The sequence below is a fragment of the Lonchura striata genome, chromosome 14 (assembly GCF_050655825.1).
Source record: "Lonchura striata isolate lonStrDom1 chromosome 14, ASM5065582v1, whole genome shotgun sequence".
Classification (NCBI taxonomy): domain Eukaryota; kingdom Metazoa; phylum Chordata; class Aves; order Passeriformes; family Estrildidae; genus Lonchura; species Lonchura striata.
In genome coordinates, this window is record NC_140716.1 from 2,955,507 (window position 1) to 2,970,331 (window position 14,825).

The 14,825-nt window shown below is 52.1% G+C and overlaps 1 protein-coding gene across 9 annotated transcripts in view; it reads right to left on the bottom strand.

The window, feature by feature from the left end:
* Positions 1 to 3,431: 3,431 nt before the first annotated feature.
* The window catches only part of MPRIP (myosin phosphatase Rho interacting protein), a 73,045-nt gene continuing 61,651 nt past the window's right edge, over positions 3,432 to 14,825 (bottom strand). For 6 of the 9 annotated variants that reach the window (XM_021549816.4, XM_085592120.1, XM_085592118.1 and 3 more), the window contains 8 exons: positions 12,499 to 12,646; positions 11,792 to 11,909; positions 10,713 to 10,872; positions 10,505 to 10,624; positions 9,918 to 10,004; positions 9,109 to 9,271; positions 8,694 to 8,779; positions 3,432 to 4,612 (listed from right to left, as the gene is read on the bottom strand). In XM_021549816.4, the coding sequence (XP_021405491.3) occupies positions 4,541 to 4,612; positions 8,694 to 8,779; positions 9,109 to 9,271; positions 9,918 to 10,004; positions 10,505 to 10,624; positions 10,713 to 10,872; positions 11,792 to 11,909; positions 12,499 to 12,646 (954 nt within the window). In that variant the 3' untranslated portion in view covers positions 3,432 to 4,540. Of the gene's footprint in view, positions 4,613 to 7,557; positions 7,624 to 8,693; positions 8,780 to 9,108; positions 9,272 to 9,917; positions 10,005 to 10,504; positions 10,625 to 10,712; positions 10,873 to 11,791; positions 11,910 to 12,498; positions 12,647 to 14,825 lie in introns of all 9 variants that reach the window. The other 3 variants (XM_085592116.1, XM_085592117.1, XM_085592121.1) reach the window with 3 other exon arrangements.

Here is a 14,825-nt window from a genome sequence, read left to right on the forward strand (position 1 = left end):
CCGGTCCCTGCTCGGCCACAGCTGGAGCTGAGGGCTGGCTGCTGTGTCACATCATCACAGCAACAGCTCTGGGCCAGGACTCCCTCACCCTCAGTGCTCACAGTCCCCCTGGGCTGTTGCCAGGCACACGTGGCAGGGCACAGTGCCCAGATGTGACCCAGAACGAGTCCCCATCGTTGGGCAGGCGGGTGAAGCTCTGCCAGGACAGAGCCAAGGCCGAGCTGTTCCCAGGCCACTGAGGAAGAGTGGCCATGAATACCTGAACTGCCACATCACACACCACCCTCAGCCTCACAGAGCTTCCTTCCCTCCCTTTCCCCAAAACCTCCATCCTTCCAAATGATTCTTTCAACCCTCAAGTCATCCAGAACTCCAGGAAGGTGGACACGGGCCAAGCCAGAGGATTCCTGCTTCCTACTTACCATAGTCTCCAGTATTTTACATGCTTTGCTTTCTCTAGGGGAGAACAAACAGTGAGCCCTCCTGTCCCGCACATGGGATGAAGAAAGCATGAAGAAAATAATGCTAATTACACCCATTATTCACGAGTTCAGAGCCAGCTGGGTTAGTCCAGCTGGTACCAACTTGTCAGGTTTCTCTAGTAAATCCCACACCCTCTGTTTCCTCAGCAGCCTTGCACTGAGGTTGTTGTTTCCCCGTGTCTGCAGCAGTGCCTTGGCTCTTGCTGCTGCAGTTCCACTGCGTTTAAACACACACAGTGGGTTACAGCTCGTGGGATGGGGGTGTGTGCAGGGGGCTGTGGCTGGCAGGGAGTTGTTGCTGCTCTCTGGAACAACAGGGCACAGTTTGCACATGCACAGCGTTGATGCTGCTATCAAACACAAGATTATGGAGTCCTCTGACTTGAAAAAAAATATCCCAAATCTACAGCAAAGTAGGCTACAGTGGTCAAACAGATTGTACACAATCTTCAGACAGGTACCCTCAAAGCTGAAGGCATAGAACAGCAGAAAAGGTTTGAAAAGGTATTTGTAACAGTCCTCAACCTCCCAAAAAAAGCAGTTTATCAGGGCAGATGGGGTGGGTTGGACACATTACACTCTTTCCTCCTCTCCCAACCCACACGTGGGGCCTCTGTGCTACAACAAGCCTTAAAAATCAAACCCACAGCTCAGTCACAAAAAGAGAACCCTCTGCAAACTGCTGAGGAATAAATATTTACACTGCACACTTGGAATTCTATACAGGTATTAAATTACTTTTGTTTTTAAAAAAGAGTAAGAATAAGAAAGCTTTCCTTTACCTAAAAATGAGAAAAAATACAGAGCAAAGGCAGACCACAGCGAGTGTGCATGTGCTTGAGTGTCCACAACAAACTGAGTATCCAAACCAGGACAAATATGTGTGGAAGTGCCATCAAATAGGGTAAGCACAAAATGTGAGCACTTCTACTGCAGCCCAGCTCTCTGCTACCAAAATAAAAGGGCATTTTCTGGTTTGCAAGCCAGCACCAATTCTAAGCAGTTCTATTTTTGAAACAAATTAACACAATTTACTTCTTTTTTTAATACATGAAAAAAGGTGACATTTAAAGAAGGATTCAGTCTGGCTCAGGGGAGATGATGCAAATGGGAGGAAAATTTTACTCGGGGAAAAAGAAGATTACTTGGAGCCAACAAGGCTCCAAGACCTGTGCCTTTGCTGCACTCGAGTTTTCCTAAACCTCCCTTTTTGGTTCTATCAATAGTGTGGAGTGATGCAGCATGCAGCAGCTTGCCCACACATTGTCTAATTTAAATAGCCACTGATTAATCCCAAAAGATGGATGAAGTCAGGAGCAGGAAGAAGCAGGAGAATAACTGAGGATCATTGCTATGAATTAAAGGACTTCTCCCTTTATTTTCAAGTACTGGGCTCTGCGGGAGTATTTCAGTTTGGGGCTGTTTATTGGTGCTGCAGGTTCTTTTTCTTTACAGTAAAGGCAGGTAAAGTGCTGTCCCCCCTTGCCTTGGAGAGATGCTCAGACTCACCAGAGTGAGCCTGGAACCCTCAGCAGGAGTTCAGAACATTTGGCTGCATAAGGGACCTTCCTCCCTCCTCTTCCTCTCAGTGACCCCCAGAATTCACAGCTCCCACCCTAAACACACCCCAAACATCCTTCCCAAGCACTGCCCCAGGGGCGCAGCTGATCCTGGTGAGGTCAAGGCCACTGCTCAGCCCTGTCTGTACAGCAGACCAAGATTCTCCATTTATTTTTCCAAAGGAGCCCAACTCCCCATGGAAACATCTGCTCCTACAAGCTGGAGCACATGAGCAGGATTTGCTGGGGAATCTCAGAAAGGGCAGGGTCCACATGGCAAGAAGGAGACCAGAATGTTCTGCTAAAAAGGGAAAAGTCCCATCCCAAGTCTGAAGAGGAGGAGGAGGAGGGTTCTCCTAGAGCCAGTGACATCCTGCAAGGGAGGAGCAATGACAATGACAATGACAAGGCCCACGTGCCATCCCAAATCCAGGCTGCCTCCCATGGCCTCTGCCAGGAGATCAGAGCTCACCAGGCAGCCAGGGATAAAGTGGCTGGAGAGGTGATCCAGGTGGGACAGGTAGGAACACCCCAGGTTCTCCAGAGCCCAGATCATGGGAGTGCTGAGGTGAACTCAGATGCAGTGCCTGGCTGCACACCCACACCTGAGAGCACTGCTGATGAGGGAAAGGCTTTGTGTCCAACAGGTTGAGCATCTTTCCTACCCTGCTCCCACCTCCAGGCCCTCCAGGCACACCCAGGCACGTGGAGCATCCCAGAACAGCTGCTCTGCCCCCTGCAAGGTGCTGCCATCCTGCCTGGGGACAAGCAGGGCTCCTCTGGGCAGCACCAGCTGCCAAGTGCTGCTGTGAGGTGCCAAGCTGGACACTTGGCCATGGCAAGGCCACACAAGCTGGACAAGAGCCTGACTCCCACCGTGGTTCAGTAACACATGTCCTGCTGAGGGTCTTGTGGCTGGAAAAAAGAGATTCTGCTCCCAGGAGGATGAAGAGAACTCCAGCAGCTGCTCTGGTGCAGCCTGGCAGGACTGGAGGTGGCTTCACCAGTCCCGTGGGGCTCTGAGAGCTGTGTCTGTACCACCACCAGACCCAAAACCAGCAGGGAAGCACTGGGAGCTGCTGGCTGAGTGCCTGAAGGACAAGAGGAAGCTCTGCTCCGGATGAAGGCCAGGGAATCTTCCACATCCCAGCCAGGCTGGGAAGCCAACGTGCCAGTCTCCTTCAGCCCTGGTGACCTTCCAGGTGGCATCTTGAGATTTATCCAGGGATGAAGCTCCACACCTGCAAAGCAGCACAGGCTTCTTCTAGGAAGCCTCTGCTCAGCTAGCTGTGACCATGTAGTGCTACCAGCTCCTCATCCCTTGGTTTGTATGCATTTATCTGTCTCATGGTGCTAAATTGTATGTTTTAAATACAGAAGCTATTAGGACTGGTTTTGAGATCTTTATTTCAGGAAAAGATTAAAGAATTAAAATAGGAGCTGCCCTGCTGACAAGAAGAGTTGAATTCAAGAAGCTGGTAAAAAATGAGCATTATATGCATTGAGCACTGTGCATTTTCAGTCAATATTGGCTCTACTTTCTACTCTAGTTTCCTTTCACTAGGAAAAGGGAGTTTCACATGCGCACAGACCCTGGGATACACGAGATTCAATGAGAGGAAGGGAGTAACAGCAAAAAAAAAAAAAAAAAAAAGAAAAAAAAAAGAAAAGTAAAAAAAAAAAGAGAGAAAGAGAGTGCTGGGCTTGATCTAACAGAGGCAAGAAAGTGATCTTACAGCTCGGCCCCTGGAACACCAACTCCAACCACCAGCGAGGCGGGAGCGAGGATGCACCGACGGGGTCGACTCGATGGTGCACTTCAGTAGCTGCAGCTCCCCATCCATAACCACCTGGCAGCCACCAAAGCTTGCCAGGCTTCGGTGGCACCTACATTCAGGATACGGCACAGTCACGGGGCAGGAGGATCACTTCTTGCATCCTTCTCCAGCGAGATGTCAGTGTTGTACCTCCAGGCTGCGGACGCCGGCACGGACTCGCGCTCCCCGACAGCTTCCCCCGGCTTTCCCCCCTTGTAGGTGCAAGTAATGCAGTCGAGATCAATGGTTAGATCAGGCTCCTGGTGTGCTCTGAGCACGGGGTCTCTAGACAGCAGTAAGAGCTCGGTCTGGCTGCCACCACCCAGGCCCTGCTCGCTCTTCCCGACGGAGCTATAGCTTATTAACAGGCTGCTGAGCCTTAATACTGACACTTAGTGTAATGGTTTACAGTAAAGAAAGGATTCTCCTACAAAGCGCCGAAGAGAGAGGGGGGAAAACCCCACTCTAATCCCTTCCTCTCCCTCTCAGAGTCTCTGGAGCATCTCACAAGCAGGGAAAGGAGCCGGGGAGGCGAGGGGGGCACCGCCACTGCGGCGCCGGGTCCCGTCGGGGCGTCGGGACGAACGACAGCGAGGACATCGTGAGGAACGAGAGACAAACGGTGCTGGTGCTGTGCTGCCTCAAGCTGGGAGGTGCGCGTGGTCAAGCGGAGCGGGGAGAACTAGTCTTTCTTCAAGTCCCTGGATTCAAAAAGCTTCAGGCGTTCTTGCACAGTCAGGCCTTCCTTCAGACTCTGGGAGAGACAAAAGACAGAGAGCGTTGGGGCACGGGCGGCGCGCGGGGACGGAGCGATGCCCAGGCACAGACGTGGCAGCGAGGAATGGGCTCCTGGGCAGAGGATTAGTGACATGCTGAGAGAGAACACACGGTTATGGAGGGCTGTTACTGGTGGGCAGGGCCTTGAGACAGGGTGAGATTGCAAATGGACCAGGTGACGAACCAGAAGCAGATGAGAGGCACATCATGCTGCAAGCAGGATTAGCTGACTGGGGAATGAGCCCCTCACAGGGCACTGCTGGATGGGGCAGTTCCAAAGGGGGGAGCCCCAGGCAGGCCGCTGGGATCTGCAATGCTGAAGCCCCAGGATGCTGAGCAGGACCTGCAGGCTGGTCATTCCCTGTCTCCCACACCACTACAGCACCCATGGGGACAGTCCTGGCTCCACTCCATGCAGGATTTGCTCAAGAAACCCTGGAAACTGCTGTGTGCTGCCAGCGACCATCCCACCCCTTCTCTCACCCCACCCTGGGACTCTCCCAAGCCAAAGATGCCTCGACAGCCCACGGTTAGACAGGGGACTCCTAAATGCTGCTCAGGTCTGGCAGGCTCTGATGGCTGATCCAATTCAGATGCAGCATCCAGATTTCAAGGCACAACTCTCAGCTGGCCAGCAACCCCCTGGCATCTGGAATTGTACAATCCATCAGCTACACATGGGGACTCAGAAGCACGCTGCTGAGAGGGGCAGAAGCCCAGGAACAAATTGCCTGACTCCTGTAGGACAGCTTTAAACTGAAACCAGCCTGAGGGGATGCACCAGCCTAATGCCAGCACCCTCCTTCCTGCAGCCCCAAACCTGTGGCACGAGAGATTGAGGAGAGTAAAGCATTAGGTGCTGAGCTGTCCCTGTAGATGAGGAGGCACCGCCACCTCCCATCCCTAAAAACAGCCCCCATAGCCAGGGCTCTGCCCCTCTGTGTCCCACTGCCTGTCCCAACCCCACAGCTCTGCCTGCCAGCCCGCTCCTTGGAACTTGCAAGGAATTCATGCTGCAGCTGGAACATTATTTACTTTACAGACCAAGCCTTGGCACCTTCAAAGGCACAGAGTGGAGGGATGGAAATCAGCTCCTAGGAGGAAAGTCTGAGGGAAGTGGGATTGTTCAGCCTGGAGAAGAGGAGGCTCAAGGTAACCTTAGGACCCCTTCCAGAGCCTAAAGGGGCTCCAGGAGAGCTGGAGAGGGACTCTGGAGAGAGCCTGAGTGACAGGACAAGAGGGGATGGCTTCCCATTGCCAGAGAGCAGGGTTAGATGTGAAAATATTCCCTGTGAGGGTGGGCAGGCCCTGGCACAGGGTGCCCAGAGCAGCTGTGGCTGTCCCTGGATCCCTGGAAGTGTCCAAGGCCAGGCTGGATGGGGCTTGGAACAACCTGGGATAGTGGAAGGTGTCCCTGCCTATGGCAAGGGGTTGGAATAGGATGATTTTTCATCCCTTCCAACCCAAATCATTCTGTGATTCCACGATCCTATTATCAGACAGCCACCTTCCCTTCTCCTTTCCTTTCCTTTCCCTGGCTGTGGGACTGTTCTACCACAGCAGCAGGTTGGACTTTTGGGCTGCATTTTCCTTCCCATGTATTTATCAAGGCAGGACTCCATGATAAACTTGCCCCAAGGCTGTGCAGATTCCCATGGTTACTGTATTTCTGGAAATGTTTTTCCTCCCACAGGCCCACAAACACAGAAGGGCTTTGCCAGGCAGCATGGAAATGAAAGCATTAAATTGGACTGAATTTCCAAATGCTGTGTGCTCTCTTTCCAACGGGCAGCAGAGTCCCCTGGGATGAGAGTCTCTGAGCACACACTTCCTAAAGGAAGTTTACTTTGGGCCTCTTTAAACGGCAGCAGCTCATGCATTCCAGTTCTTGTATCTGATTTCTCAGTGGATGGAAACAGACACCAGGAATCATCAGCCTGTTCTGCCTGATGGCACAAATTCCAGCAAATCCAGCCCCCGGGCAGTCCCACAACCATTTCAGTTGCTGATGAGGAGAGCCTGATGAAGTGAGACTAATGTAGGATGATATCTGTGATAAAGGGATCTTCCAACAGACTTCCTGGGGCTCTCCATCCACTGTGCTCGGAGCTCCCCACTCCTAACCTCCCTCTGCACGTGTTCCCACCTCAGTCTTTGCCTTAGGCCAGGAAATTCACTATTTCTCCAGATAATAGAGATATCTGGCTCATGAGAGTCAGACTAATTTCTTATCAGATCCCTCCCTTTTGCTGGATGAGCTTGGAAGCCTTGGAGGCTCAGGGATGGAGAGCAGGAAAAGAAGGTTACTGAGTAAGGAAGACTCTTGCTCAGACATGGATCAACCTGAAAAAGCAGCAACTGTGAATAAAGGAAATTAGGGCAGTTCAGGACATTCCTTCTGCAGTTGAGGTGGCTGAGACAATTTTACATGTTCTGGGCTGTTATGGGAAGTACACTTAAAGGCATCTCAGACTATTCCTACACCTGGCTAACAGCAAAACAGGCGTTTTCCTATGAGACCTGGACAGTGCTGGAGTTTAGTCTGAGGCATGCAGAGTCATTCAGGCATGCACACTCGGTGTCCCACGCTCCCAACACAGTAAACAGGAAAACGTGCCCCACCATGTCCAAATCCTCTCCGTGATGATGAGCTGTGTTGGTGAGGGTGGGAAGAGCAGGAAAACAAAAAGCCATATCCCCCAGGGAAGAGGCAGAGAGACTGCGTTTCACACGGATCTTGGCTACACTGGCTTCTCCCCTCCCCTTCCCCTTCGCCCAGGAGAAGAATTAGCAGTGAATAAACCCATCAGTCAGTCATGAGGAGAAGTTTGCTCTAGTTTGGCAGGGAGGTGTGAGCAGTGCATGCAGAGGTTGGGCCACCCCGTGGTGGCTGCGGCGCTGGGCGGGTGCCGGTGTGTTTACCTACGTGGCAGGGAACCTGGACTCGGGTTCATTTCAGTTATCCCATGAGACCTGCTCAATAACGGACTGTTGAAGGAAAAAGCAAAATAAAACAAAGAAAGAACAAAAAACAAAAGAAGAAGCTCATAAATCCCAAATGAATTTGCGCTGGCGCAGCCCCAGCCCCCCGTCCCGCGGCGATGCCCTGGCACAGCCCCTGCTTCTTCTCCTCTCCTTCCCCACCAAGCAACGTACATGGGGACCACACAGAAAGTGATCTGAGTTGAAGTGGTGAAGGGAAACCCAACATCAGAGTGGCCCTGCAGGTCTGGGCTGTCCCAAAATGTGCAGAAGTCTCTCTCTGCTCACTGGGTGCAGTGCAGATGCTCTGAGCTGAGGAGCTGCTGCTCGCAGAGCTCCGAGTGTTTCCCCACAAGTCAAAGTATTTTGCCTGCCCTGCAAGGGCCCAACCACTTCAAACATCAGCAAGAGACACCAGGTGAGAGGCAAAGCAGGTTTGCTCATGCTGAGGTTCCTCCCAACTGCCCTGTGTTTAATGCTGACTCCTGATCAGCATTATTTGCCCTTCCTTATCCCTGCGGTCCCACATGATGGAACTGGCTGCCAAGGAGAGCTTGGCACAGCATCACTGGGCTTTGGGATCAACAGAAAGCACAGAAGGACCACAGAAGCACAGGGCCATCTGCACCATGTTAACACACAAACAAAGTGTGTGTTAAATATGCCCAGGACCCAGACATTGCTGATACACATAAAGACAAAAAATCTTGCAGTGATGAACACTAAAACTAGAATGATGTGCACGTTTCCACCTATATTTCAACTGAAAAGAAGGAGCAGATACTGGGATAGTCCTCCTGTGAAAGACCAAAGAAAAAGGAGAACATCAGCCTGTTTTCCAACCAGGGAGCAGCTTCATGCCTCCATCTGAGCAGGGTCTGGAGTGGGGGAGTGGGCCCTGCCTGGCTGCACAGTCAGTCCTTTTGCAGTAAAAAAAAACATCCAGGCTAGCACTAGTGGCTGGGAAAATCTTAATTTTGTTCTCCTGCCGATTTCTTCCCATTTGGGATCCCCATCAAAGAGAAATGCTGGGCATTCCTCATTCCCACCCCACTGGGCAGGACATCTGAGCTCACCTTTGACCTGATATTCCTTAGTTGCCGGCTAACACTGGATCTGTCTTTCTTCAAGAAATCAGGGTTGCTTTTTGATTTCATAATATCTGGGAAGAAGCAAAAGAAGTGGGATTAGCCTGGTACCCACTGCCTTCCTGCAAGGACAGGGCTGGGACTCTGCCCTCCCAGCCCAGCAAAATGCCCTGATGAGCCCAACTCTCAGCACTGCCCCAAGGGCAGAGGGGGCTTTTGGGCATCGTGCATCACGAGGTTTTCCTGATGCAAAATGCCAGAAGGCTTTCAAAGCCCATCAGCTTTGGGTTGGAAGACCAAGTCCTACACTCAGACCCGTTCCTACACAAGGGTTTGTACTCCAGGATTCCCGTGTTAGCTCGGGACACCCAGGACTGCTTAGAGCTGCTGGAGGAGGACTGACCATATCCCGATACAGTGGTGTTCACAGGGGATTTCTCTCCCTGAGCTTCTGTGGCTGCTTTCAGCTGCTCTTTCAACCTGCTGATATCACAGTCTGCCTTGGCCTTCACGATGCTCAGCTCCGTGTAGATGTCTTTGTACTTGTCGCTGGCGTATTTCTTATCCTGGCAAGGGAACAAGAACAACCCGCTGGAGCCAGACAGACAGCTGGAGCCGAGGGGTTTGTGGATGCACTCAAGAGGAGCTTGGCAAATGCTGTCGGAAGAAGAGCCGGCACCGGGAGAGAGGCTTGGCCAGGGCAACCAACACACCCCCTTGGAGCTGCTTCCAACAGCGACCCGGGAGACAGGCGGAGAGCTGAGAGCCAAGGGCCAGCACACAGTGCTGCCCGTGCCTGCAGCCCCTCAGCTACAGGGCTCTTAGTGGCTTTTCATTTTAGCCAAGACACAGGATTCAAGCAGAATTCCCAGAAATGGCCTTGGCTTGTCCAGAGCAAACCAGTTCCACCGCTGCGAGGCTGGGCAGATCTCTAACACTGATTGTTTGTGCCATTTAAATCTGATCTGATGTGACATTAAATGGGGAAGTCATGCTGAAAGGGATGTTTTCCCACACTGTCTCCTTTGTCGGATAAGTCTTAAGTTGATGCATGGAATGCTTTACTGATGACACCAAAATGGATATTGAATTACATTCAGGGGAAAAATTAAATATGGTTTCAAATCTAGGTGTAAATGGGCTGAAATCTAAGCACAGACACTCAGGAGCAGAGCACAGGAAGAGGATTTGCAGAACCACCACTGGCATTACCCTCAGTGCTGTCTGCAGCTCGTCTTTGAGGGAGCTGATCTCCTGCTTCAGGTACTGGATTTCAGATTCTTTCACCCGCAGCAGGACCTGTGGGAACAAAAAACAGCATTTTTGCACCCGAGCAGACACAGTGTGACACCTGCTGTACCCAGCAGCAGTCAAGCCAAGGGCTGGAGACTCAGCCCCACGCCAGCACCACAAAGCCTCTGGTCCACCCATCTTCTGCTTCTCATAAGAAAAACTTCTCCTGGTTCTCTTGGGAACTTGCCCAAGCTTGCAGTGTTGATGTGCTCCCTGCACACCCCAGTTTCTGTCCCCACTGTTCTGCATGGATTGGATCCCAGGGAGAAGCAGGGGCTGCAGAAGGAAGAGTAAATGTCTGGCTCAACATGGTGAGGAGATCAGGACCCCAGAGTCTCCTGGCCTGATGCAGCTCATGGTAACAGTGCTGTTATCAGAGCCATGAGAGCCGACTTGGGGACAGATGGCTGTGACACCGCTCAGGCTGTGACACGCTCCCAGGCTGTGACACGCTCCTGGGGTACACAGCACTCGTGCCCACCCACGTGCCACTCTGCAGAGCTCACCTCCAGCTCGTAGGCGTCCTTGCCCTGCGTGAGAGGCGACCCAGCAGCCTCTCCCCCGCCCTCCCCGGTCAGCAGGGTCCGCAATCGCGTGATCTCCGCAGCCAGGCGGTTATTCAGCTCCTGGGAAGAGGAGGAGAGCCGTTGTGGGAAGGGAGAGCACGGACACGGCTCACACAGAGCCCACGGTCACCAGGGCAGGGAGCCTCACCTGGTTGTGGGCGTTGAGCTCCTGGTTCTCCCGCTGGCACTGGCGGAGGGCCTGCCTCTCAGCCTCCAGCGCCTGCGCCAGGTGGGCGTTCTCCAAACACTTCTGGGAATACTGCTCCGAAAGCACCTCCAGCTCCCGCTGCACCGACTGCAGCTCCTCCCTGCACAACACACCTGGGGTAGTGCCCTATCCACACACACACATCCCCAAGCCCATTCTTCCTTCAGCATCCCAGGACAATCCAACAGGAGTTAAGCTCCGAGGATGAGGATTGCATATTCCCTTTGGGGAAAAAATTCAAGCCCAGAGCAAGTCAACTCTTCTCTCTCCTGGCAGAGCCATGCTTGGGCACCAAAAGGGACAGGAGTTTGTCCTCTCAGAGGTTAAGTGGCAAAACTCTCTCAGGTTTCCAAAAACTGAGCTGAGAGCTATCAAAATCTATCAATGCCAAGTAATTCCTTGTGAGGGTGGTGAGGCCCTGGCAGAGGTTGCCCAGAGAAGCTGTGTCTGCCCCATGCCTAGAATGTCCAAGACCATGCTGGACAGGGCTCGGGGCAACCTGGGATAGTGGAAGGTGTCCCTGCCCAAGGCAAGGGGCTGGAATGAGAAGAACTTCAAGGTCCCTTCCAACCCAAACCATTCCAGGATTCTAAGTCTGCTCTGGGCACCTGGGTCCAGGTATATTTGCACACCTCCCCAACTTACATAGACGTATCAAGGTTGATAAAGCTGACAGGCAGCTCTGCTCAGTTCCCATGGGAGGACAGCCCTGCCATGGAAATCTCAGAGCTTCCTTTGGAATGACCCTGCTACTGCAGCTGCATGAAAAGCAGCACTGGCTACTCATCTGCTACTTCTGGGGACCACACAGCAGCTATTTTGGGTAATGAGGGCACAATGACCTGGAGCCTGAAAGTTTACAGGCAACCAGGAGGCTCTGATGGGTGCAGCTGGGTCGGCACTTAGGGAAGAGGCCCCAGAAATAACCCCAAACTCATCACCAGAATCAAATGGGAGAGAAGGGTCTCCCACACATGATCTCCCTGCCAGATGGCAACAGAGGACAGCGATGGTCTTACAGGTACTGCCTTCGGAGGGCCTCGATGTCGGCGTTGACGCTGCTGATCTGCGAGCGCTGGGACTTCTCCAGCTCCCGCTCCAGCTCCTCCCGGTGCGCGTTCTTCATGGCCTCGATGGCTGTGAGGGGCAGCACAGTGTTAGCACCCAGCACCCTCCACCCACGGGTAGGTTTTTGAGTTTTTTGTTCATTTCTTAGACAACAAAACCAAAGTCACCCAGAAAGTCTCCCACTGCTTCACGGCCCCTTCAGCTGCAAAGGGGCTTCTGCAAATCCTGCTTTTTAACAGAGTCCAAATGATTGTCCCCTTCACATATTGTTTCCTGGACTGCGGGACTCCTAATGCAGAACCCCTGAACTCCAGTGTTTTAAGATTCCCTGGTGCACTGAAGAATGAATTCAGTGTGGAACTGGCAATAATTTAACCACAGGAATGACTAAGGCCTTTCAGAGTTGGAATGCAAAACAGATCAGACTGTGTAACAGCCAAAGACAGGGGTACCAAGCCTGCAGAAGGAACAGGAGATGGGCTCCTGGATGACTAGGAGATGGACCTCCATCTAGAACATCTTTCCCACAAGCCCATTCCCATCTCCCTGTGCAGCCCACCCAGCCCTCATCCCATCCCTGCTCTGTTCATCAAAGCAGCCAACGCCACCCATGTCTCCATCACCACCATCCTGTCCTACCATGGGGTCCCCCTGGCACCTGAGATGGTGGCAGCTGTTTCCTCTGCCAGCAGGCGATCCTTCTCCTCCCGCAGCTTCTCCAGCTCCCGCTGGTGCTGCCGCTGCAGGTCCTCGATCTTCTTCTGGTGCGTCTCCTCCATGGCTGCAAAGCCCCTCTCACATGTTGCCTGCAAAGGGAGGAGGGGAAAGGGTTGGCCCAGGAGCACAGGGCTGGTGCCATGGTGGTGGGGAGCCCACCAGGAGCCACACACCAGTGGGCAGCTCAGTTCCCCAGCTCCAGCAGGGATCTTCTGCTTGCCCAGCCATGGAGCACGATGGACCTTGCAATGGTCAGGGATTGTCCTGCAGTTGCTTGACCCCTGACAGCTCCAGGGAAAAGGATGCACAGGGGCAGACCCAGTTGGGGAATGCAAATATATGTCAAAAAAACAACAAAAAAAACCTTCTGTGCCCCTTCTGCTCTTTTCAATGCCTGTTTTTTTCAGGGTGGAAGGAAGATGATGTGACAGCAACAGGATCTTAATTCCCAACTGAGTATTGCTACATATGCTTCAGGGAAAATTACTTGCTAATTGAATTACTAGGAAAGAACTCAGGCCAGGACACAAGAGGAGCAATTTGGGGAGTTGGGATTCACCAGGGGTGAGGTCCTGAATTCCTGCCTGGGTCCTTCTGTTCCCAGCTCAGCTGCCAGCCTAAGCATATCAGGATCCTGGATGGACACACGGCTGCAGGACACGGACAGGACCAGCAAAGCCAGAGGCAGGCCCAAGCCACAAGGGAAGAAGGGGCACACACTGGGGATAAGGTGTTGAGCCCCATCAGGCAGCATGGGACAAACCTGATGCCAAGCACTCTAAAGGGCTTTTCCCCTTAATGACACAGGCTGGCTTTGTTCCCTGATTTCAGCTGAGCTCCCCTTGATTAACACCGTGTTTTCCATGGAAAGTGAGAACTGCCACCTCTGGGACCCCATGGGAAATTTTAGAAGGGACAAATTCACTCCCCCAGTGGCAAAAGTGCTCAGGACAGTCCAACACCACTGACCCTCAGTAACACACACCCCCTCAGCATCACCTTCTTGGCTAATGCTCTGTTACCTACACCTAATCCTCATTCCCAATTTTAGATTTGGTGGTTTTTTCCCCCTCCCATTTAATTTTTAATCCCAAGGCATTCTTCACTTTTCCAGCCTTGTTTGTTTGTTTGTTTGTTTAGACTCCTAACTCAGTGCCAGAATCTGCCTGGACTTGGCTGTGGCACACAGCAGCCCTGCAGGATTCTTCATTACACCCAGAATCATAGAATATGCTGAGTTGGAAGGGATCCACAAGAATCATCAAGTCCAACTCCTGAAACACCTCTAATTTTGGAAGAAAAATGTGCATACTCTGCCATAGGTCTGGCTGTAGATTCACTACTTAATGTATTGTAAATGCATTGCCATAAATCCACATGTACAAATCAGTATCTCATAGAAGCACAGAATTATTTGGGTTGGAAAGGACCTTCAAGTCCATCTAATTCTACCTCCTGCCATGGGCAGGGACACCCTCCACTATCCCAGGTTGCTCCAAGCCTTGAACCTGGCCTTGGACACTTCCAGGGATGGGGCAGCCACAGCTTCTCGGGGCTGCCTGTGCCAGGGCCTCACCACCCTCACAGGGAAGAATTTCTTCCTAATATTAAATCTAAATCTACCCTCCTTCATCTGAAGGCCATTCCCCTTTGTCCTGCCACTTCATGCCTTTGTCAGAAGTCCCTTCCACCTCTCTTGGAGCCCCTCTAGGCACTGGAAAGGGCTCCGAGGTCTTCCTGGAGTGTTCTCTTCTCCAGGTTGAAGAGTTACACTTCTACTGATGTTACTGGTGCTACTAATATTACGTTCTCCATCAGGTTCTTAGGAGAAGAATGGAGCACATTCAAGCCTTTAGTTTGGGCAGGTTTCCAAAAACTTGGTTGGCTTTCTGACCACCGCTGCTTAATTCTAATGGGATTCAGCAGAACTACTGCTCTCCCCAAGCTAAAACTGGTTTTTGGCTGGAGCTGAGCCACACTTCACTCCCGGCTCAAATGTGTGCTGGATCTAGTGGCTGGAAGCAAGCTCTCCCACATTTTTGCTGATTCTTAAGAGCAACGGGTCTGTGAAAGACTCACTGGCACAGCCTCTGCATCGCTGCCTCTACAACCCTAAACTCACTTCCAAACTGGAAATGCTCTCCTAGGAAAAGCAAACCACCAAACCCTTTTTTTAAGGTGATGGATGATCTCAAACCAGTTTTACAGGCAGTCTGACTGGTGGGGCAATTTGAACGGTGGCATTTCATTGCCAGTGGGTTTCTCTGC